The sequence below is a fragment of the Canis aureus genome, chromosome 6, assembly GCF_053574225.1.
Source record: "Canis aureus isolate CA01 chromosome 6, VMU_Caureus_v.1.0, whole genome shotgun sequence".
In the NCBI taxonomy this organism is placed as follows: Eukaryota; Metazoa; Chordata; class Mammalia; order Carnivora; family Canidae; genus Canis; species Canis aureus.
Window position 1 is genome coordinate 3,195,287 of NC_135616.1, and position 25,623 is coordinate 3,220,909.

Here is a 25,623-nt window from a genome sequence, read left to right on the forward strand (position 1 = left end):
GATGGTGTGTGTAAAGTGCTGGCATGCCTCCTTGAATGCTAACTCTGTGTTACTCTCCTTTCAGACTTATCAGTTGCCATACGCTATTTTACAAGAAGCCCCCCCTTTTTTTTAGATTTGTATGTTTTGATTTTTTTTAAATGGAACTTCTCTCTCAAATAGGGAAGATGGCATCATTCACATGTTATTGTTCCTCCTTGATGAGAGTACAAAGAGATACTAAGTTAAATCTCAAGGTGTCAAAGTAATTTGAAAAAAAACCTGGATTCCAATCCTAAATATACTTCTGATTCCCTAGTCAAGGTCAAAACTCGTTCTAAAACCACAATAACAACAAAATTGATGCTCCTGTCTCCTTGGAGTATAGCTATTCTGTGCTCAATGACTTTTATACTTGGTTTAAATCTAGATAAGGTACAGGATTGGATTTCATTACAAGACCCAATGTAACTATCAAATAACAAAGTTAACTTTTATTGCTGTGCCTGATGAAACTCTGCCTTCTTATTTTATAATAACATCAAAGACATGTATATGAGGTATAGCAGAGTGAAACAGTATTTCCTTCAAACTCATCTAAATTTTGAATGCTGAGTGTTGTCAAGTCACTATAACGTAGGCTGATTCCAGAATTGCTGGTTGATGAGTACCTGTGACAAAGGACGCTGAAGGGTTTCCTATCCCTGATTCCTAGAAATAAAAGGCTTACGTTTATTTCTAAGCATATAATACAACAGAGAGGTCCCAGCTGTTAATAGTTGGCTCTAGATATATCTTAATGAAAAAAGATTAACAAATTAGTTTGAGAACTTTTGTAGTGTTTTATTAAGCCATATTAATGAAAACTTTGTTGAGAGATATAAAATGCTGCTGTGCTGCTGTATGTGCCCTCTGTTTATGAACAGAATCAAAGCCAGCTGCTACCCCGAGCCCTTCTGGAGGAGGAACTGGTGGCAGTGGAAAACGAGGTGGCAAGAAAGATGATTCTCACTGGTGGTCCAGATTCCAGAAGGTTTGATTCCAAACTGTATATTAATTTGGAGGGTTTGGGGTGGCCCCAGGAGAGGTTGGGAGGAAATTGTGTCCAATATACCATAGATCAAATGGTGACATTTCATTCTTGACAGAGACTGTCTCCTTTGCCCAGGGTGACTTTCCATGGGATGACAAGGAATTCAGGATGTACTTTCTCTGGACTGCTCTATTTTGGGGTGGAGTCATGTTTTACTTCCTGTTCAAGAGCTCTGGGAGAGAAATCACGTGGAAGGACTTTGTCAATAACTATCTTTCCAAAGGAGTAGTAAGTATTTTAGGGGATTGGTGGTTTATAGTGGTTCCAAAGGTGAAATTCAATGGATTGGACCGGTAAAGTACAACAGTCAACTAGTTACCCAGCTTCGTTGTAAAGTTACTATTTTCATCTTGATTTTTTAAGTGCTGGAAAAAGTACTGCGACTAAACACCCTGTTTGTTTTGGCTCAACAGTCCCCACATTTACCACAAAATCCTTTTCTTTCACTTCATCTAGAATCTAGCTTTTGATTTGCTCTAAAGATGGAGTCGTCCTCCATCTACTTTCATCATTTTATCATTTTCCTGTGTGCTCCTCAGTCACCTCTTTCCCCCGTTGTAGTGTGCCAGCCTCTCCCTTGCTCCTTTATGCCTTCAGGGCTCTTAATCTCCCATGGACTTGGAATTGGGTAAATAAGTGACTCCAGGTGTTGAAAGTAAGAGCAGAAGGGCTCTTAGTGGGGCCCGGGTAGGGTTGCTCAGGAGCGTTTGTGACTTCTAGCTGGTCTTTACCCAGTGAGACTCTACTCCAGCACCTTGTAGATGCTGTGGACTGTAAGACATTTTATGTATTTATGAGAAAAATCTAAGCTGCCAACAAAACTATAAAATAATACCAGTTGTCAAACGTACCCTGATTTCTTAAAATATGAAAAATGTCCATCTTAGAGTTGATGAAATGAAGTGATAAAGAATGAGGGCTAGGGCTGCTGTGTCGCTATTGGGAAATTATTTAACCTCTCAGTACTGGGCTTTTCATCAATTATACAGATAAAATAAAGGTAAGATCGTAATACTGATAGCATGAGGAATCAAAAGTTATTTTATTTGTTTTTAATTTTTTTAAATTTATTTTTTAAAGTTTTATTTGAGAGGGGAGGGGGCAGTCGGGGAGGAACAGAGGGAGAGGGACAAGCAGACTCTGCACTGAGCGAGAGCAAGAGCCCAATTCATGGGTAAATCACTGGACCCCAAGATCATGACTTGAGCCAAAACCCAGAGTTGGAGGCTTAATTGACTGAACCAGCCAGATGCCCCTCAAAAATTATTTTTAAAGGTTATACAGTAAGATGAGGATGGAAAAAATGGAAATGATTATTTACTCAGATTTTTGGGGCAATTGTTTCTCTTAGAAGCCAAGATATTTATGTATAAATCCCAGATGTTGTGGGAAGCCAGCTTTATAAGAAGTAACTCCTGTCCCTGTATGGAAGGGGCTGTATTTGTCCTTCCGAGTGTAATGACAGGAGCTTTGGGGAAGATTCTCTAGAGAGGCATCTCCTTTTTGACCCACTGGTTCTTTAAAATCAGTCTACTGTTGTCCGAGCAGTTTTACAGGGAGTCGAGTACTTTAGTCACTCCTTTCCAGGTGGCCTTAGGAACAGATAGCCCCCAACCCAGAGCTCCCTCACCTTCCATCAGACTTCCTGCCAGAGCAGACTTCATGACAGCAGGGAGCAAGCCTCTTCTAAAGGCTGCATGCTCCAAGTCAACTCAGAACTTTGCGATGAGGTTTTTAAGTGTTCTTAAGAACCCTGTATAGTTAGGATGTTATAGAAAAAAAACACATTTATGTCACTTTATATGCATAGAATGGCAAAAATTAAAGTCTTCTAATAGCAAGTGAGGACATAGACCAATAGGAATATTGTGCATGTGAATTGGAGAGCCGCTTTGGAAAGTAGTTTCTCAGTGTCTAGTAAATTAAGTATATCTTGCAACCCAGCCTTACTGAATCTATCTACAGGTACATGTCCAGAGAAATTTGAAGATGTGCCCAAGAAGTTATATGCAGGACTGTTCATAACAGCATTGTTAGTGGTAGTGAACATTTGAAACATTCTACATGTCTGCTAACAGGAGAATGGATCAATAACTTGGGGTGAGCTCATAGAGTGAAAACCATGCAGAACTGACACGTCAGCAAGGTTAAACCTCACAAATAGGAAGGTAAAAAAGTTGTAGGAGAATGTATACCAAGCAGGACCATTTTTAAAGCCTAAAAAACAGGCAACAGTGAGTGTCTGTTTAGGGTTAAGCACCAGGACATGCTTTGGGACAGTCAGCACCTAATGCCGAGAATGGCTACCTCTGGGAAGAGGATGTGACTGGTGGCTTCAACAATGTGTATTTTTCAACCAGAGTGGGGAGCATAGGTCCTCCTTATGCTGTCATTCTTCTTTGTATGTCTAAAATACCATATGCAATTTTAATGTACTTAAAAGAATATCTCAAGTCCTTTCTATAAACTTATGTTTGAATATTTAACTTTTTTAAATTCCAGGTAGACAGACTAGAAGTCGTCAACAAGCGTTTTGTTCGAGTGACTTTCACACCAGGAAAAACTCCCGTTGATGGGGTAAATGATTTTTTTTAATTGATGTGGATTAGCTATAAATTAACTTTTCAGATTCAGAGTTGAAAAGCAAACATTCCTCACATTGCGGTAGCTCTGTGCACTGGATGTACAGAATTAGGCCGCACAGCACTTGCAGATTTCACCCACATAGGTGAGAATGTGAATGCTGTATATGTGGTTGTGTTATGAAGACTGGGTCAGTTGTTTTGGTCTGGTTTTGGTAATCATTTGTACTTTTAGGAAACCATGAAATCCCAGTTTTCAGTATTTCAGTATTGTCTGATTTTTCAAGACTGAGAAAACAATTGGTTGGGGAAAAACTGTTATATCTGAATTGCTTATGTTTTTGAGACAGCTTTTAAATTGGTTTAAGAAGCATTCTGATCATATCTTTCCCAACTGTTACATGATATTGGATTATTTTACTTTACATTTATTTTCCCATTTGAAAAATAATTTGTATATTCTCTTCAACCAGTATGAAGTCTATTCCAGACTTCATACTGGTTGAAGGGATTGTAGGGGAGTTCAGCAAAGGGACAAATGAAGTTCCCATGGGATTCCCAGCCTTCCCTGGGCCCTGTCTGTGGGGCTGTCCACAGCCCCAGGGAGTCCCTTGGTGTCCTGCTGTCTTACTGTCCTCCCCCAGGGCCAGACCTCTTTATTAGGTTGCATCCTCCCTTCCAGATGGCTTTGTTGAACTGTTTTCCTAGTCATCCTGCCTGGATGGGGCACCATTTAAGGAAAGGTAAAACTGATAGTGACCACCCTCTGTCTGAAGCACATCGGTAAATAGAGCAATATCTGTAAAGCTGTGTGGCTCTGATATTTCAGTCACTTGTAGGATTAAGTTATTTTCCTGCCTTCATTTCTGCCCCCCTCCCCACTCCCTTACCTTATGGTGAAATGTTCATTAATAACTAAGCTACTTTTTTTTTTTTTTTCTTCTCAGAACTATTCCTCAGAGGTTTAGTGCTGGGAATTAAATTGGCACTCCCTTTCAAGAGAACAATTTGACAGTGTACATTTTAGCAGTTTTGAAAGTACTCACACACTTAGTCATGTTGCTTCTAGGACTGTATCCTAGGGAAATAATTAAAGATGTTTATACGAGGATGTTCTCCAAAACATAGTGTATAGAGCAGAAAATTAGAAATCGATAAATGTTAGGCACCTGGTTAATGTTAGGGGCACCTCAATTCTCTTGCTTTAATCTCGCCCCTGGAGCGGTAGTTCTTCCCTAGACTAGTATTGGCATGCACAAACATTTATGTATTGATATATATATATGTGTGTGTGTGTGTGTGTGTGTATATAAAATGTACTTTCCTTTTGTTTCTCTTTTATATTGCAGTTAATGTTTTATATCAATTTCATAATTTTGCATGTATTTCAAGATGATAAAAGGGAATATTATGAAGTCTTGAAGGAATGGCATAAAAATTGCTAATAGTTTCGTCCCTGGGTATTGATGCTTGTTATTTTCTTTATGTGTGTATTTCCTTAGTTTTCTACAGGGCATATGTTACCTGTTTAATAAAACTTTATTTTGAGCTTTCAGAAACAGAAGATTTTCAGTGTTCTGCTCCTGGAGGAGCAGTGTTGGTTGCTGTGCTGTATAAGCATAGGCTTTGGAGTGTGACAGACTCTGCTTCAGATCACTCTACTCTTTACTAAGCTCTATGGCCTAACTCCCCTAATCCTGGGTTTATTGCTAAGATCAGAACAGCAATAACTCTCTAAGGTTTAGTGCTATATGAGAGCATGAACATCAGTGGGGGTTGTCAAACTAAAGTATATGTAAGATCATTTGGAGAGCTAGGACCCACCGTCAGAGGTTCTTATCTAGATCTTGTCCCCAAATCTCCTGCTGCTGGTCCTTTATCTGCTCCAGTTCTCTGATGTAAGTCATCTGTTCAGCCCAGTGTCCACCTGACAGTAGGTGCTAAGTAAGGGAATGCTCAGTTACATGTAGGTAACCAATTATTGACTTGTTCAGGGGCTTGTAACCACAGGAATTTTGTAGCTTTGACAGTGAACAACTTAGCAAGAACTGTTATATAATTTTATAAGACTTAAAAATATATATATGTATTGCAAAATTTACTTTTGTTTTTAGATACTCGGAGAGAAATACCAGAGTGATATTCCCCACTCCGTAGCACTGGTTGGTTAAAAGAATGTGTGATGGCATGTTACTCTCTTCTGTGTATACTTTTGAATTGTCTGAGTTTTATTTATTTATTTATTTGTTTGTTTGTTTGTTTATTTATTTATTTAAATTTTTATTTATTTATGATAGTCACACAGAGAGAGAGAGAGAGGCAGAGACACAGGCAGAGGGAGAAGCAGGCTCCATGCACCGGGAGCCCAACATGGGATTCGATCCCAGGTCTCCAGGATCGCGCCCTGGGCCAAAGGCAGGCGCCAAACCACTGCGCCACCCAGGGATCCCTTGTCTGAGTTTTATATCATAGATTTATTGTTTTGATATAAAAAACCTTTTTAAAGTGATTGTAGGTTAAAGAAGGAGCAGAGTTTTTTTGTGCTATAAAATACAACTAGCAGAGTGCTTGGAATGGGTTCTGGTATATTAGAAACTCCATAAATGTGAGTTGTTATGATATGTTTGTGGTTGTAGAGGAGAGGCAGTGTGACATGTCAGTTAGGGTCACTGGCTCAGGAGCCAGACTGCTTGGGTTTGGATCCAGCCTCTTACTAGATGCATAACCATGGGCAAGTGAAGTCACTTCTATAGTTTTCTCATTTGTAAAATGGGGACAGTAGGAGGGCTGATCTTCAGGCAGTAAACAACTAGCACAATGTGGGGAATACTTCTGTGCTGGTGGGTAAGTAGCCATTGCCTCAAACCCTTCAGCTGGTCTTCCCTCACCTGATTTGGTGAGTTACTAAAGAGTAACCTCTGGCACGGCAAAGTATGCTTCTCTTCTCATCGGTTGGTGGGGGCGCCTTCCTAATGTTCAGATTTTGAATATGACTTCTGGCTATAGTGCCTACTTCTTAGGGTGGTTCTGAAGATTGAGTTTGTGTATATAAAGGACCAAGATCAATGCCTGACATTTAATGTTCAGTATTCTTTAGTTGTTATTACTGTGTCACATTAGTTTTTAGTTTGGAAATAGGCAGCCGAGAAATATGTGGGAAATGAAGAAGGAAAGGGATTGTCTTTTTAAATAGCTTCTTCATTTCCTTGAGTTTGTAGTTGTAGAACCACTAAGGAATGTAGCTTAAATGATTATTTGTAAGGATTTTCAAGTGTTCTCACTGAGTGAAACTTAATCACTGCATCATTAAACCAGTCTTTTATTATTGTTTTTTTTTCCAATTTCTAAATTTTCAGTATTTCTGAGAAATTCTTTAAAAACTGAACCTTCCAGTAAATTAAACTTTGATTCCTTTTTGTTTTTATGTTTTTATAGCAATACGTCTGGTTTAATATTGGCAGTGTGGACACCTTTGAGCGGAATCTGGAAACCTTACAGCAGGAATTGGGCATAGAAGGGGAGAATCGGGTTCCTGTTGTCTACATAGCTGAAAGTGATGGGTAAGAAGACTGTTCACTGTGCCCTGCCTGGTTCACTGTTCTGTCACCAGGTGGCAGGTTACATATGACATTCTCAAACAGGTCTTTCTTGTTTCAGCAAGAATCATTTTAAATTTAAATTTTACATTTTAAATCATTGGCAATTTACTGGTTTTTGCTTATTACTGATTTTCTACACGTTTATATTTATCTTTGATTAAGCAATAGATTGAGGTATGAACATTGTTCAGTAGGATTCTAGCATAAAGAGCACCTTTGTGTTAAAGAGTGGCATTGCCATCTTTTAACCATCGTTTACATTTGTGTTTCAGAGTTTCCCAGGAATTTTAAGGAACTCTTTTTCCTCTCTTCAGAACTTGCTGCTTCTCTTAGGGGCTATTTGTCTTTAATAGGACCACTTACAAATCTGAGTCTTTCAAGAAGGGCCTATTGATTTCAAGAGTCACTTGTCTTTGAGTTCTGTGGGGATTATATTGTCTTTGGGTATTCATCCACATACCTATACTGGGTTAGATTTCCTTGCAGTCACACCATGCACATTGAGGTATACCTTGGCCATGGGATTACCAGCTCAAGAGCAAAAGTAGAAATAAATCTTAAATTTTCTGAATATGTGAAATAGCAGAAAAACAGATTGCTAAGTGTGCTAATTGAGCTGGTAGTGTTACTCTGTTTTAGACTTTTTTGTATCTCAGTTTGTATAGACCTAAAATGTACCTCAGAATTTAGATCCAGATAGCTATCAAGGTTGTTTCACATATGCTATGTCCCTCAACCCCTGGGGCTGTCCTATAATCATTTAACTTTGCTGCTAAAACATTCTGGAAATCTTTGTTGCACCATTCTTTAAACTTTTAGTGTCATTACATATTTTTTCCCCTCCAAAAATAAACCAAAGGTGAAATTTTCACAGTTCTTACTGCCTGCTATAGGAGCATTTAAAATACTGTCAAAGAGGAAAACTTAGTAGATCCTGGTTTTTGTTTTTGAGCTAACCCTTCTACAGGTTTTGATCCAAATTACTTAGGGTAAGTTCAGCTAAATTGCATTATATTAAGCATTATAAGTACGTATCCATACTCAGAGTTGTGTTGAAATTATTAAGTCAGGCAAAATGTATCCCCAGGCTTTAAGTCCTATCTGAGCAGTGTCCTTCAGAGCAGGCACAAGTTTTGTATATGTGCTGCCGAAGCGAGCACTGGCACAAGTTTTGAAGGATCCCTGTCCTGGGAGTCAGTCTTTTAAGTGTGATCGCTGTCCTGGGAGTCAGTCTACACAAGTGATTCATTAGTGATTCAGAGACACTGATACTGTCTGTTCCTCAGATAAAATATTAGAATATTCAGGTTTTATAAAAATAAAGAATCTATACAGTTATATCCTAAGCAATTACCAAAAAGTAGATCTTGTAAAACATTTAAAAAGCCAAAGATTAACAGACTTAAAAACATGTCATTGTTGTGTGTGGTTTCCTTTAGCTCATTTCTCCTGAGCATGTTGCCCACGGTGCTCATCATCGCTTTCCTACTGTATACCATACGGAGAGGGCCTGCTGGTATTGGCCGAACAGGCCGGGGGATGGGTGGACTCTTCAGTGTTGGAGAAACCACTGCCAAGGTCTTGAAGGATGAGATAGATGTGAAGTTCAAAGATGTGGCTGGCTGCGAGGAGGCCAAGCTAGAAATAATGGAATTTGTGAATTTCTTGAAAAACCCAAAGCAATATCAAGACCTAGGAGCAAAAATCCCAAAGGTAAAGTGAACTTTCACAAGATTATTTTCAAATTATTAACCCCAAAATCTTTTGAATTACTTCTTGATCTCTAAAGTTATAATTTTATGAAGTTTGATTACTTATGACAAAGTAGCTAGCTGTCTTATTAGTCTCTGTTTTACTGTTTTTTTTTTTCAGATCAGTTATCCTATGGGAAATTTTCTACTTGCATATAGTGTGTATATTCCCAAAAAGATTTGTGTTCTTTTCCCTTAGAAGCCTTTCCTGATTTGCCTGTCTTCTCCCTCCAGTCTGATTTAGATAACCCATCTTGGCAACTTTGCACACAAGCATATTGCCTCCTCCTGTCACTCAGTTATCCCTTTCTGAGCAAGTTTGAGCAGACTGTCTGCCTCTCCCTGGCACTTAGATTCATGGCACAGGTTTTGGTGGAGAAGAGACACAAAACTAATTCTAGCCTCCCCAGCCCCGCAGGGCCCCATGCCCATTGCTGGCAATGGACTGGACTTACCGATCTTTGTACTCCCAGGGCCAGGCTCAATCATGAAGTAAATTAATCCAGAATGCTTACTTATTTTAAAAATCCACTAATAGGGCAGTCCGGGTGACTCAGCGGTTTAGCGCTGTCTTCAGCCCAGGGCCTGATCCGGGATCGACTCCCACGTCGGGCTCCCTGCATGGAGCCTGCTTCTCCCTCTGCCTGTGTCTCTTTCTCTCTTTCTCTCTCTCTCTCTCTCTATCATGAATAAATGAATAAAATCTTTAAAAAAAAATCCACTAATAAAGTTTACTTTAAAGGAATTCCTTATAAAGAAAATCAGCATTTCCTTGATTTCCATATCCTGCATAATGGATAAAAAGTCATATTAGATAATTTGCCGTTATTTAGTACCTAAATACCTAAGCATCTCCACAATTAATAGTGTTTGAGCAAGCACATTTTCTCTTTTTAACTATAGTCACATTTGGTCATTAGATTTTTACTTCCATTTGTGAAATTTTAAAGGGCAGTAAATAAAATATAATTTGGGAATGTAGTGTTTGTGTCTCCTTGAATTATATAAATAAAAAACAGTCTCTAATACTTTTCTTACTAATAGAAGAGTGTTTTGCCATAGTTCAAATGTTTAAGGAACATTTAGTAAATATCAGTAGAGTTTATAAATAGATTTATATCTCAGAATTATTGATGGATATGTAATTTAATTTTCTGAAATTCTAGTTAAAGGTACTTTTCCTTTTATATCTGAAGGGTGCCATTCTCACTGGTCCTCCAGGCACCGGGAAGACACTGCTAGCTAAGGCCACAGCTGGAGAAGCCAATGTCCCTTTCATCACCGTTAGTGGATCTGAGTTTTTGGAGATGTTTGTTGGTGTGGGTCCAGCTAGAGTAAGTCTTTTGTTATGTTATAATGGCACAGCTCCTGCCTTCTCACCTTGAGGTCCCCCCCAAATATGGAGTTGGTAAAGATGGCCCTGGCCCAGACCAGTGCAGTCTATTAATTGGATTGTCCTTTTGTCATTGAGTTGTAAGAGTTCTTTGTAAATTCTATGTATTAAACACTAGTCAGATACATTATTTACAAATAATGTATCCCCTTCTCTGGCTTCCCTTTCCTCTTTCTGGATAGTGAAGCCCAGAAGCATTCAAATTTGATAAAGACCAATGTATCTTTTTTTTTTTTTTTTTTTTTTTTGCCGTTTCTTGGGCTTTGGTATCCTATTTAAGAATATATCACTAAATCCAAGGTTATAAGTATTTACACCTATGTTTTCTTCTAAGAGTTTTATAGTTTAACTCCTTCATATAGGTTTGTGATCCATTTTGGCATGAGGTAAGGGTCCATCTTCACTCTTTTACATGTGTGTATCCAGTTTTCCCAACATCATTTGTTAAAAAGATGGTTTTTCCATTGAATGGTTTTGGCACTCTTGACCATAGATATCCTATCTGCCTTTTTACTAGTACTATAGTCTTGATTACTATTGCTTTGTAGTAAGTTTTGAAATCAGGAAGTGTGAGTATGGATTCATTTTTAAAGCAGCACTTAAATTTTTAACTCTTGAGTATTTCATTAAATGTTGACTCTTTTTTTTTTTTTTTTTTTAAACACCACGGAGTGTAAACTGCTATCACAGTTGCTTTTCCAAACATTAGGATACAACGTATAATCAGTAACTAGGTGTTGTCATGTATTGGCAGCATTTTTTTTTTTTTTTTTTTTTTGTCAACAGCAAGTGTATTAATGATGAGTCTTAACACTGATGGCATCTTAGATTAAATGAGCTATGATAGAGTAGGTGAATGCATAGGAGTCTTGTCAGGTAGCTAGGAGAGTCTGAGGGAGTTAAGTGTTGATGTTGTTGGAGTGTGGAATCTAATACAGGTGGGAGCAATGGAGGGTGACTGAAGGCAGGAGAAGAGCTGTGGATGATGGTAAAGCAGTGAGCCTAATGGGGTGGAGACCCAAGAGGAGCTTGCTGTCAGAGAGGCTTGAGCACATGAGCAGGCCAGACCCATGGGAGGAGGTCAGAGTAGACTGGGAAGCTCATTGTTTAGGGAAACCTTGGCAGTGCTGGCCATGGCAGAATGGAACAGAAGGTGATTGAAATAGGTGGGTCAGGGACTAATCAACCAGGAACTACTAAGAAAATAATGCCTACGGGGTACAGAGTGGAGTGGAAGAGTGGGAAATTAGGCCCAGGGAGTACTGCAACAAGGAGGATAATGTGTCCACCCCATGATGAGAGCCTCCATGAGCAGAGGTTTTCCAGCAGAATTATTTTGGCAATAGTCATGGCATGTGAAGTAGGCTTCAACTCCCACTGGCCTGGAAGGAAAGACAAAAACTCTTTCCAGGTGAGAGCTTTGCAGAGACAGCCAAATTTGAGTTCAGGCGAATGGGTGAAGTAGGTATTTAGGAAAGAGCATGAGAGGGCCCACACTGTCTGCTGATCACAGATCTGGAGTTCAGAGGGAGAGGCCCTAGAGGGACGTGATTTATCCTAGGGGATATGTTCAGGGCAGTATAGCAATGAAAACCTGGAATTCTAGGCAGGAAAGGGTGACAAGGAGACTTGGACTTTGGCAAGTAAAGAGGGATGTGAGGCATAGGAGATTGTTTCTGGATCTCTTAGAAGGGGCAGGTGATAGGATGAGACTCTGAACTCTTGGCTGGTAGTGAAGTGTGGGGATGTTCACTCCTTCAATCTACTTGAACTAGTGGCCTGAGGGGATATGTTTAATAGGATAGAATGTAAGTGTAGGGGCCTCACACCTGCTCCTGTAGTGGCAGGGCACTATCTGTCTTATTCTCCGTAGTGATCACTATATGGACATGGTGGGTCACTGCCTTTGCTGTGTGTATATGTACTGCCTAGATCTGTTAGTCTCTGCTTGTTAACAGCTGCCTTGGGCATGAAATGCAAACCCTGGAATAGTTTGAACTTTTAAACTGAATATAAAGTTTCTAGTTCTACAGTGTTATCTTTTTGTAGGGCAAAAATGTATAGTATTAAGTTGCTATAAAAATAGCAGATAGTGCCTTTGATATATACAGTAACTTATAATATTATAGAAATAACATTTGCTCACTTTAAATCAGTTTCCCACCAACTTCATTTGCCACCTCTTTGCTTCCTACAACTTTTAAAATATGTACCGTATGGTATAGTATGTAACAAAAAGATTTCCTATTGGATGGAAGCGTGATGCTTATTTTAGTAGGACGAAAATAATAATCACTCATCAAGTGACTTTAGGGGTTATATTTTTATCCAGGTCCGAGACTTATTTGCCCTTGCTCGGAAGAATGCCCCGTGCATCCTCTTCATTGATGAAATAGATGCCGTGGGAAGGAAGAGAGGAAGAGGCAACTTCGGAGGGCAGAGTGAGCAGGAAAACACACTCAATCAGCTGCTTGTGGAAATGGATGGTGAATATTCAAGTCTTTTGTATTTTAAACTATACTTTCTAATTGTTTTCCATATATCTAAAGTGAGAATTCTTGTGCTAATAAAGAGTACAAATTTTTAAAAAGTATTCTCTAAAACAGCCCTTTTTTAAAGGCTCTTCTGTATCAGTGCAGATAATAGCAAAATATTCTTACCTTGCAACCTGCCATAACTTAATATTGGTGTTAAGGTAGTGTTTGTACCTGTATTGAAGAAGAGAAAAATTGGTGAAATGATCCACAAAAGAATTATAGTCGTTTTTTGGTTTATTTTATTTTTTTAAAGATTTTGTTTATTTGAGAGAGAGCAGGGGGAAGGGCAGAGAGAATCTCAAGTAGACTCTGAGCTGAGCCCACAGCCCACCATGGGGCTCCATCTCATAACCCTGAGATCATGACCTGAGCTGAAATCAAGAGTTGGATGCTTAACTGACTGAGCCACCCAGGTGCACCAATAGTCTCATTCTTGAAGCCATTTATGATTCTCAAGCATCAGGTAAACCATGCATAACTGAGTGTGAATTTGGCAGAGTTTGAATACTCCTACTAAGAGAGTAGCCATCGTTCCACATTAGTCAGCTTTTTTCTTTTGTTAGGAAAGCCAGTTTGTAGGATGTAAGAATGCTTCCTGCTGTAAGATGCGTGGATGCCGTTGTGTGCTCAGAGAGGGTGGTACAGTGCTGAGTATTGAATAGCTTTAAATGACGGAGCTGGGCATCATACAGGCACTCCTCAGAGATATTCATGGGTTCGATTCTAGACTACTGCTATAAAGTGAATATCATAATAAAGCAAATGAAATGGATGTTTTGGCTTCCCAGTGCATATAAAAGTTAGGTTTACACTGTCTACTAAGTGCAGTATGTGTCTAAAAAAATGTACGTGCTTTAATCAAAAAATGCTTTATAGCTGGAAAACACTGGCCATCATCTGAACTTTCAGTGATTTTAATCTTCTTGCTTGTGGAAGGTCTGGCCTCAGTGTTGACAACTGCTTGACTGATCACGGTGGGGGCTGCTGAAAGCTGGATGGCTGTAGCAATTTTTTAAAAGAAGACAACAGCGAAGTTTGCCACATTGACTTTCCCTTTCACAATTTCTCTGTAGCATACAATGCTGTGTGATGGCACTTTACCCATAGTAGAACTTCTGTCCAGATTGGAGTCAGTCCTCTCAAACCCTGCCACTGCTTTATCAACTAAGTTTACATAATATTCTAAATACTGCAATTGTTTTTTAAGATTTCATTTATTTGAGAGAGAGAACATCAGTGGGGCAGGAGGAGGAGCAGCGGGAGAAGCAGACTTCCTACAGAGCAGAGAGCCCCATGTGGGCTTGATCCCAGGACCCTGGGGTCATGACCTGAGCTGAAGGCAGATGCTTAACCAACTGAGCCCCCAGAAACCCCCTCTCCCATTTTTTTAAAAGAATTTATTTTTAATCTCTACACCCAGTGTGGGGCTTGAACTCTTAACCCCGGTATCAGGAGTCACATGCTTCACCAGCTGAGCCAGCCAGGTGTCCCACTTTATGGTAATTTCAATAGTCTTCACAGCAACTTTACCAGGAATAAATTCCATCTCAAGAAACCACTTTGTTTATTTATCCCTAAGAAGCAGCTCCTCAATCCATTGAAGTTTTATCCCAGAGCTCTTTTGGGGCGAGGGTCAAGGCATTGACATTTGAGAAGTGGCCGATAGAACCGAGCAAGTTGAACCTGGCAGAGGTTGGAGGTGGAGTTTGATACCTGTCTTCAGATATTCAGTGGGTTGTCCTGTGACCTAGGAAGGCTAGTTAGACAATTTGCAAATTTAATAGCATTGATTTTATTTATGTGGTTTTGTGTGTGTGTGTTTTACAGATTTTATTTATTTATTTGAGAGAGTGAGTGTACAAGCTCAAGCTGGAGAAGGGGCAGAGGTGGAGAATCTTCAAGCAGACTCCACTGACACGGGGCCGACATAGGGCTCGATCCCATGACCCTGAAATCATGACCTGAGGTGAAATTAGGAGTCAGACGTTCAACCAACTGAGACACCCAGGTGCCACTAATCTCATTGATTTTAAAACATTTAAAAGATGAGGATGCCTGGGTGTTGTAGTCAGTTGTCTGCCTTTGGCTCAGGTCATGATCTTCAGGTCCTGGGATCAGGCTCCCTGCACATTGAAGAGTCTGCATCTCCCTCTCTCTCTCTCTGCCCCCTACTCTTGCTCCCTTTCACACACATACTTTCTCTCTCTCTCTCTCCCCCTCCCTTCCTCCTTCCCACTTCCCCTCAACCCCCTCCTCAGATAAATAATAAAATCTTTGAAAATTTTTTTAACTAAAATCTTTGGTATTTGTTTAGAAAAATAATGCTTAAAGCTTTAAGTCTTGCATTTTTGTTATCATCTCTTTAGGTTTTAACACAACAACAAACGTCGTCATTTTGGCAGGCACCAATCGACCAGATATCCTAGATCCAGCACTAATGCGTCCAGGGCGCTTTGATAGGCAGATCTTTATTGGTGAGATGATCTTCATTGGGTTCAGTCCAGTTCTTTTGAGGAGAGATGTAACTTTTTCACCATGATTTTTTTTTTTTCCCTTTAAAAATAATTTCTCAAGGACCACCGGACATAAAAGGAAGAGCCTCTATTTTCAAAGTTCACCTCAGACCATTGAAACTGGACAGTGCCCTGGAAAAGGAGAAACTGGCAAGAAAACTTGCATCCTTAACTCCAGGGTTTTCAGGTGAGTGGAACAGAACCTGCTCTCCTGTGTAAGAAGTCCTGTAAGTCATCGATATTTGCCAGGTACCATTTTACTTTTACCTCTCACTCTGGGGCCTTTTCAGGGTATATTTTTACCTTTTTATTGTGGGAAATTTCAAACCTATGTAGAAGTTGAGAAAATAGTATAATGAACCCCTCTGCGCACCCATCACTTAGCTTCAAGAATAATTATTAATTCTTCTAGAACCTAGCTTATATGTTCCAGCCTCTTCCTGCTGCCTCTGGATTACTTGTATGTGGGTTTTGTTTTTGTTTTAAGATTTATTTATTTGAGAAAGAGAGAGAAGCAGGCTCCCCACTGAGCAAGGAGCACTATGCAGGGCTTGCTCCTAGGACCCTGAGATCATGACCTGAGCTGAAATCAAGAGATGGATGCTAAACCAACTGAATCACCCAGGTGTCCTGTTAAGTTTTTTTTAAACAACTCTAATGAGATAATTTTACATACCATAAAATTCATTGGTGAATTGTAAAGTATATGATTCAGTGGTTTTCAGTGTATTTACAGGGTTATGCTATAACTGCTGTAGTCTAATTTTAGATAATTTTCATCACCCCAGAAGAATCCATTAGTGTAGCCACTCCCTCTACCCACAGCCGTAGGCAACCCCTCACCTACTTTCTGTTTCTATAGATTTTCCTATTCTGGACATTTCGTATAGAAAGAATTACACAAAATGTGATCTTTTTATGCCTGGCCTCTTTCACTTAGCATAGTGTTTTCAGAGTTCAAGCGTGTTGCAGAATGTATCAACACTTCATTCCTTTTTCTGGCTGGATAATGTTCCATTATGTGGATAGACCACATTTTCTTTACCTGTCATTTGGGTTGTTTCCATCTTTTGGCTGTTAGAGATAATGCTGCTATGAACATCCATGTGTAGATTTTTGTGTGAAATGTACATTTTATTTCTCAGGTTATATATCTAGGAGTAGTGCCACTGAGTCACTTTTTGGGGAACTACCAAACGGTTTTCCAAAGTGGCTATGCCATTATGCATTGTCACAAAAAGAGTTCCAATTTTCCACATTCTTGTCAGCACTTGTTATTGCCTATCTTTTTTATTGTGGCCACCCTAGTGGTATTTCATCTTTTTGATTTGCATTTTTCTAATGACTAGTGATGTTGAGTAGCTTTGCAGGTGCCTACTCCAAGAGTGTTTATTTTTATTTTTCCAAGAGTTTTTAAATGTAAAATGTAAGTCTTTCTTAAAAAGCAACATTTGGAAAGTCTGAGAGGATTATATATGTAAGTGTATGGTTCTAACCAGAAGAAGCTAGGCTTCTTAAATGTCGCAGGGTCCTAACTTTTTTACTTGTTTGTTATCTTTGGATTTTGGAATTCATAACATTTCAGTATTTGTTTATTGAGTACATACATGTCTTATAGCTTATTTAAGTTACCATATACTTTATCTGAAAAGTGAATTTAAAGAGACTTAGGGATCTGGAAAGCATTTGGCAAGCTTCGTGTATTTAACTTTTGTTATTTTACTGAATGCCCTGAGTTATTTTAATGCTTATGTTTTTCATTATAGTTCAGCGTGTTGCTTAATATCCACATCAGTCACTCTCCCAGCAGAACTTGTAGAACTAGGTTAATTAATGGGCATTTTTAAAGACTGTCTTAGATCACTGTTATATGAGCCACATTGCCTATAAAGGTAGCTGCCCGTAATTACCTACTACTAATACTTTCATCTTAATTCAAAGGGCAAGGATTGTACTAGGTTATTACTGAATGCTAGAACAGCTTAGGGTTATCATGAATTGAACTAAATTATGTTAGACACTTGTTCAGTCTACTGCTAGTTGAGAAACTAAACTGACTGTGTCATCCATGATGTGTGACTAATCAGTTCGAGTATATTTGGTGAGTAAGCTGTTTTGTACATTCATTTTGTAGGAGCTGACGTTGCTAATGTCTGTAATGAAGCGGCCCTCATTGCTGCAAGACACCTTTCAGATTCCATAAACCAGAAACACTTTGAACAAGCAATTGAGCGAGTGATTGGTGGTAAGCAAACTGAACATAACTGAAGTGAGAAGGCTGATAAAATGAGTTTTAAGCCATGGGTTTCTCTGTTTTGGCAAGATCTAGAAGCAGAGAAGTCTATTCACCCAGCCCTGGGGCTACCATGCCCCTGCTGTGTTTCCTCAGTGCTACGAGTCCCCTGTTGCCCTTGCCCACAGTCTTGTGGAGATGGATACTAGTGATTTGGGTGAGTCTGAGACAGCACCCCACACCATGCCTCACTTGCATGGGCAGCAAGCTGCAAGATATCTTCCTCTGAATTATGCCAGTCTAGTGTTTTGAAAATGCTCACAACCTTCCTGTTTCCAAAAAATTGTATTGCCTGAGTTAAATGTGCTGTCTTGCTAAGTATAGGTGATGGATAAACAGGTGTAACAACTCTTTAGCCCGGAAATGCTCACCTCACAAGCACAGTCGGGAATATACATAACATGTTTTTCTTGCTTTCTAGGCACTTTATAATTTAATACCCATAAAAAGATAATAAGTAATTTCAGAACTTGTGCATTCAAAGAAAGAAAGGACTCTGTAGTCAGGCAGGGCTCTACAGAAGAGGCAGGATTTAAACCAGGTTCAGTTGAAAGAGGAGGTTGGTATTAGAGTGGCAGGAACAGAAGGTGGTTTGGTTACACCCTATGTCTTAGGGAGGGAAAGTAAACCAGTCAGACTCGAATTTCCTTTGGAAAGTAAGGCAAAGCTAGAAATAATTGTTTTTTAAGTCTAAATTTTAGAAAGCCTTGAATGTTAAGCTCTAGGGCTTTTTAAACTGTTGTACTGTGGCTGGTATTGAAGTAACGTGGGATTTTTCCTGAGCTATTGAGTAGCATGATAATCAGTGATATTTTATTATTTTTAAAAAGATTTTGTTTACTTAGTACAAGTGGGAGGGAGGAGCAGGCTCCCCACTGAGCAGAGAGAGCCTGATGTGAGGCTTGATGCCAGGATTTGGGATCATGACCTGAGCCGAAGGCAAACACTTAACCGACTGAGCCACCCAGGTGGCCCAATCAGTGATATTTTAATAAAAGGAATCTGACTTTGAAGAAGAGGGAAGCATCTGAAGGCAGAGAACCTTGTAATCATTAATATGAGATACTGGGTTTTGGCATAAGTAGTTCCAGTGGTGATAGGCAAAAATAGGACAGCCTTATAGACCATGGGAAGAATGGGGTGCTTCCAGAGGCAGCTGGTTTGGCTGATAAGATGTGCAGAATTTGAGGCGGGGCAGGCTGTCCACATGGAACTCTGCAGCAGCAAGGTGCCACAGGCTCCGGTTCCCATGGTGTGGAGGTGGGTGAGAGGGCTCAGAGGGAAGGGCCCACACAGTAAACACTGCCTGCATTTGGTAGCAGAGAGGAAAAGAGTGAGCCAGCAGAGTGCCACAGGCCCAGAAGGTGCAGCAGCAAGACAAGAAATAGATGCCACTAAAGGAAACCCAGGAGGTTGCAAGAGATGAGAGGCAAGGGCAAAGTTACGTTTATAAAGCCCTTGTCAGCAGAATCAAGTGATATAGGACATGGATGGAGGAGGATGACTTTAGATTTGGCAACGGGATTGTTTTTGGTGACTTCTGACATGACAGTTGCAGTTGAGTAGATAATACAAAGCCAGATTAATGGAGATTTCAGTGAGGATCTAGAGGCTAGTATGACGATGTATTTAACCTGGGTTAGGGGCTACATAAATAACCACTGAGTGAATGAAGAGACTACTTATTCTAGAAATTTGTTACTGAAAGGAGAAAAATCTAAGTTTAGAGTTGTAAGTGGAGTTAAAACAATTCACTGTAGAGGGAGGTGAAAGCTGTGTGTCTGTACCCTTTAGGTGGGGGAAGAGTCAGTTCTCAGTGTGAAAGAGGTCAGAGTAGCAGGGCCAGTAGGGGCCCTCCTGAGGTCCATAATTACCTGCTCACAGCTCAGCTACTGGAAACCAGTCAGGAGCACTTGTTCTGTAGTAAGCTTACTGGGAAAATGAAAAATTCCAGGGATAAACCGGCGGAGGGGGGCAGGGTCCTTGTTGTCTCACATAAGCAAGAACTGCTTATTTGTGCTTGTAACTCACCTTCTTTTTTTTTTTTTTTTTTTTTTTAAGATTTTATTTATTCATGAGAGACACAGAGAGAGAGAGGCAGAGACACAGGCAGAGGGAGATGCAGGCTCCATGCAGGGAGCCTGATGTGGGACTCGATCCTGGGTCTCCAGGATCACACCCTGGGCCAAAGGCAGCGCTAAACCGCTGAGCCACCAGGGCTGCCCTATAATTCACCTTCTTAAATCTCCGCCCTTGCAGCTCTGTTATCACTGTCTTGGATTATGTCTTTGGGAACATAGCATTCCTTTTTTAATCTTTCAGGCTCATTAATATGGTGTCATTTGAGAAATTCAGATGCCTTACCTTGAAAACTTAATGACTTGTCACAGTGTGATGATCTGTATCAGTACAAACTTTGTAGTTCGTTTCTGTGGTACAAAGATGTGAAGGAGGTTTAGTATCCTCCTAGATCCGGGCTACAGAAAACTTGTACTTGAATGAGGGGTCCCCCAGCTGTGTAGTCAACACATAGGCCCCACACATGGTGGTCTGTTGGATTAGTTTTCTCATGTCTGCCTCACTGCTGGCTCTTGGAACCCCCAGGGCCAGTTGATTAGTATGCCGGGTGCTGCAGCATTGGCCTAGCTGACTCGCTGACTGGGTACTTTCAGATCTTTAGCTAGCTCCATTCTTCCTCTCATTTGCCTTCCATCAGGAATAGACTGCCTGTTGTCTATGTACCAGACTGCCTCTTTGTTTACCCAGCACTTGATTATTCCAAGTACCTGTGTCAAACAGGAGATCATTCCAGACCTCTTTGCTTTCTCTGACTTTTATGTTTTAAATTGACCTATGTGCCAAATTTTATTTTGCATTTCTGGTTCCCAAAACAAGATATATGGCTTAAAAGAGTGGGTGAGTTAGGGGAAAAGTGGGTCTAGGGGTAGTGAATACATTTTGCAAGTAGCTGGGGTATTTTGGAGTTGGTTCTTTGCTTTTACTCTGACCTTGGTTGGGAATTTCTGGATTATCATAGGCAGCTTAGTCTCTAAGTCACATTTTAGATAAGGTAGTGTGTAGATTGTATAACTGTCTTTTTATGTCAGAGCCACTGAGGCAGTGGTTTTGGTTTTCTGTTATTATTTTGTCAGGGTTAGAGAAAAAAACCCAGGTTCTGCAGCCCGAGGAGAAGAAGACCGTGGCATACCATGAGGCAGGGCATGCAGTTGCCGGGTGGTATCTGGAACATGCAGACCCACTCTTGAAGGTAAAGCAGTTTCTGTCAAACAGTGAGTAGGCCAACTGATCGTATGAACAATTATTTGAGGGAGAAAATTGTATTCCCATGAAGGATAAGTATATAAAATTGACTGAGATGTCTGGTAATGATGGTGAGATGAAGAGCTTATGCAGAGAAGTTACAAAGTTTGGAAAGAAAACTGCTATTTAAGGGGACTGACCACTGTCCAAAGCAGATGAATACTGGAGGAGAATTTTCTTTTGAAAAGCAGTTGCTACAAGTGGGTTGGAATTGGGAGTCCATGGCTTTCTTGCCTGAGGGTTTTTTCCACGGCCACAGTGGTGGAAAAGCTGGTCTCATATTGAAGCAGCAGAGGAGAGAATTTAGGATTTTGAAGGACATTGGAAATTTAACAGAATCCTGGAAGCAAGAAGGCTACAGAGGAGTGAGACCCAAGTCCCAGTAGAAGCCGCCCAGCTCCCGGCTGACCACTACACTATGCCTGCACAGAGAGACCCCAGAGAGCCTGGCAAGAAAGAAAGCAGAGACCAAAGGGAAATCTGAAAGATGGGTGCAGCAAGTGAGATTGTTAAATTTTTGCTTTTTCAACTGGGTGCGGTCCCCAAACTGGTGCAGCACACACAACAGGAAGGATCAGTCTGACTTGCAGTGTCAGGGGACCACTGGCAGTGGAGGGGAATCCCCTGAAGCAAGGGAACCACAGAGAAGAGAACATTGAAGTGTACATAAAACATCCTAGACAGGGGTGCCTGGTTGGCTCAACTGGTAGAGTGTACCACTCTTGTTGACCTTGGGGTCATGAATTCAGGTTCCGTGTTAGGGTAGAGCTTACTTAAAAATATACATATACATACATACATAATACATATATACATACCCAACCAAACACCCTAGATAATCTACAGAGAAGCCACTAGAACCGATAAGTGAAATAAGCAAGGTTACAGAATTCAGGATCAGTATACAAAGATCGGTTGTATTTCTGTATAATTAGCAATAAACAATTGGAAAATTAAATTTTAAAAACTCAATTTTATTTACAACAGCATCCAAAAACATAAAATATATAGGGATACATATCTTGAAGTACTTGTAGGATCTGTATACTGAATGAAACAAGACCTAAATAAAAACAGAAATATGCCTTGTCCCTGAAATGTTATGATCACCGAGATTTCCGTGAAGTTTCAGCACAATCTCTGTTGTAAATATAGCAGACTTTTTTGTAGAAATTGATAAGCAGATCTAAAGTTTGTATGAAAATACAGGTCAACTAGAATAGCCAAAACAAGTTTGAAGGGGGTTATACCCCCAATTTTAAGACTTTGTATATAGCTACAGTAATGAAGACTAATATTGTGAAAGGAACTAAACAGATCAATAGGATGGAATAGAGCCCAGAAGTAGACGTTCACACGTAATTGATTAATTGATTCTTAACAGAGGTGCCGAAATAATTCAGGGTGAGGAGGATTGTCTTGCAACAAATAGATCTGGCAACTCAGTGTTCATTTGGGGGGAAAAGCTAACACTGGCTCTCAAATTGTATGTAAAAAATTAATTTGAAATAGATTGTAAAAGCTAAAACAATAAATGTTTAGAGGAAAACATAGGTCAAAATCTTTGTAACCTTCGGTAGGCTATAAAATATTTTAGTACACAAAAAACATGAACCACAGAAGAAAAAGTTGATAAATGGGATATCATCAAAATTGAAGATGTTTTTGTCTTTGAAAGACACTGTCAAGGAAATCAAAGGCAAACCACATAGTCTGAAAAAACTTGCAGTATATATATGACAAAGGACTTGTATCTAGAATATATAAAAAACTCTTAAAACTCGAAAATAAACAACCCGGTGAAATCATGGGCAAAAGATCTGAAGGTATACAAATGGATATTAAGTACATGAAGATACTCAATTTCATTAGTCATCAGGAAAGTGCAAATTATACCACAATAAAATACCACAGCATAACCATTGAAATGGTTAAAGTTAAAAAGTCTGTCCTAAGTATTGGTGAAATGTCACTCTAGGTGGAGCTCTCATCCTTTGCTGTTGGGAATGAGAAATAGTGTAACCATTTTGAAAAACAGTGTGGCAGTTTCTTATAAAGGTAAACAAATGCTTCCATACAACCAAACAATCTCACTTCTATATAATCACCCAAGAGAAATAAAAACATGTCTACACTGCTAGATTCATAATAGCAGTAAACTGGAGACAACCCTGATGTCCCTCAACAGTGAAATGGATGTTTGGTATGTTTATACAATGGAATGCTATGCACCAGTAAAAATGAACGAACTATTAATACATATAGCAGTGTGGGTGAATCTCAGAAAGACTTAAGAGAGCAGACACAAAGTACATAGTATATGATTCCATTTATATGGAGTTCCAGAAATTGTGACTAATCCATAGGGACTGGTAGTGTATGTCTAGCTGCCTGGAGCTGGAAGGTGGGGAGGTTAAAGGAGGGGAGATAAGACTCACCGGAAAAGGGATACAAAAGAACTTTGCAGGACAAAGAAAAGACTTTCTTTCTATCTTTGTGGTAGGAGGTTGTGTTTGTCAAAACTCACGGGATTGTTCAATTAAAAATGGGTGTATTTTTACTGAATATAAGCTGTGCCTCAATAAAGTTGATTTTTTAAAATTTTAAGGACTTTATTCAGTGGCAAAAAGCACTAGGAAAGAAAATGAAGGCTCCTGAGCATCTAGGTCTGCCTTTCCCTTCGTCCTGTGAAGGAGGATGTGGCTGGGGCTCGTGAAGTTGAATGGCATCTAGGCCATGTTTGATCAGGAGTCCTCACTCACCAGCTGTCCTTTTATCAAGACTGAATGATCTCAATTGTGTTTTATAAAAGGATAAGAAGTACTTTCTAGAACCCTAAGGTAAAGTTATTCTAAAAGAAAATACTAAGTTAAAAAAAAGAAAATACTAAGTTATTCTAAGAGAAAATACCCCCTGAACAGTCAACTACTGCTAGATCTCCTCTTGCCAAGGCTGGAGGGTTGCCTAGCTGTTGTGCTTATTTTTCATTGGCGAGCTTATCTATGTATAGGTAAACATTAGGTTCACCATTTGGTGGTGGAATCCTCAATGTTTTGTATGTTTTCTACTTGCAGGTCTCCATCATCCCGCGAGGCAAAGGACTAGGTTATGCTCAGTATTTACCCAAAGAACAATACCTGTACACCAAAGAGCAGCTCTTGGACAGGATGTGCATGACTCTGGGTGGCCGGGTGTCGGAAGAAATCTTCTTTGGAAGAATTACAACTGGCGCTCAAGATGACTTGAGAAAAGTAACTCAAAGTGCATATGCTCAAGTAAGTATAGAAATGGAGTGTTTTTCTTCCTTGCTTTCTCAATTTGCACGAGTAATGGATATTTGTGGTTGGCTCTAAGAGTACTGTTGTGTTTAACTGGCTTATGCTTTTCAGGTAAGAATTCTTAAAAGAAATCTTTTTTTTTTTTTTTTTCTTGGTAGAATAGTATTTAAAGTTTACAGATTTCTCCCACTATCTGAAAACAGAGCATTCCTGTGAATCCTTTTGGAAGTTGAAATGGCTCAAAGCAAAGAAGTACTGTTCATTTACATGGAAAAATTTTTGAATGTTCCCAGTTCCCAAAAATAACCTGTGGTAGACTTGTACCTTAGATCACATCTTGCTAATGGAGCCTGGCAGTGCCAGTCACTGCTTGGGTTGTGTGCTGCCTCTGCTCACTTCAGAATAAATGCTGAGTGCTCTTTTCACCTTTTTTTCATAGAAGAGAAGGTCCTCTTTCAATGTCTTGTGTTTAGAAAAAGCAGGTACTGCTGTAGGTCTTTCATAAAAGCAAAGTGGTGTAGCACAAACTTTCAAAAGGCAAGGGATACCTGTAATACTGAGAGTCTGTAAAGCATGTATGCAGAATTTAAAAGTTCCATCATAAGCCTGTGTGATCCCATGATGCAACACTGCCTGTACCCTGGCAGGTCCCTAAGAGCATCCCTTCTTGATCCCCTCCCTCCCTGCTGGACCAGCCACTCTCCTGACTGGTTACTGTCCTGCACAGACTTTGGGTATCTCTGGTGCACACATCCCCAAACAGTATAGTTTTGCTGTCTGGGCACCTCATGTAAATGACTTTCTTTGGGAACTCCTGTTACCCTTATGTCAGCTCTTCTCCTGGTCTGTCACTTTTTCAAGTCTTTGAATTTTTAATTTTTAAATGACTTTTTTTCTTTTTTTTTTTTAACAATTACCTTCTGTTTCTCAGGGCATTATTTGTTGTGGTTGCATACTCTTGGGTTCTTTGTAGCTTAACGTTCATTTTTAAAATAGCATTTTCTTTTATATGTAACTTTTTCCTTAAGGTTTTTTTATTCTTACATTGTTCTTTTATTTTTCTGTCATTTTCCTGATTTCCTTTAGCTTTTTTGAAGTAGTAGGTTACAGGCTCCATCTTTTTATAGATGTCTTCCCATCGCACTGTCATCAGCTAGGAAGATGTTATTCTGTTCCTTACTTTTTTCTTATAATCACTTCTTAGACATTTTTCTATTACCCATTTTACACGAAATGTGCTTTCCTGACCTCTTAAGAGGGAGGAGGTTAAGACAGCTTTTTTAG

The 25,623-nt window shown here is 39.7% G+C and overlaps 1 protein-coding gene across 2 annotated transcripts in view; it reads left to right on the forward strand.

Moving 5' to 3' along the window:
* Nucleotides 1-25,623, forward strand: part of AFG3L2 (AFG3 like matrix AAA peptidase subunit 2) — a 38,452-nt gene that overhangs the window by 7,677 nt on the left and 5,152 nt on the right. The window contains exons 4-15 of one of the 2 annotated variants that reach the window (XM_077899901.1): nt 906-1,012; nt 1,148-1,300; nt 3,575-3,649; nt 7,090-7,214; nt 8,693-8,966; nt 10,201-10,338; nt 12,730-12,883; nt 15,301-15,408; nt 15,509-15,634; nt 17,582-17,692; nt 20,893-21,008; nt 24,136-24,336. In XM_077899901.1, coding sequence (XP_077756027.1) covers nt 906-1,012; nt 1,148-1,300; nt 3,575-3,649; nt 7,090-7,214; nt 8,693-8,966; nt 10,201-10,338; nt 12,730-12,883; nt 15,301-15,408; nt 15,509-15,634; nt 17,582-17,692; nt 20,893-21,008; nt 24,136-24,336 — 1,688 coding nt within the window. Of the gene's footprint in view, nt 1-903; nt 1,013-1,147; nt 1,301-3,574; nt 3,650-7,089; nt 7,215-8,692; nt 8,967-10,200; nt 10,339-12,729; nt 12,884-15,300; nt 15,409-15,508; nt 15,635-17,581; nt 17,693-20,892; nt 21,009-24,135; nt 24,337-25,623 lie in introns of both variants that reach the window. The other variant, XM_077899903.1, reaches the window with a different exon arrangement.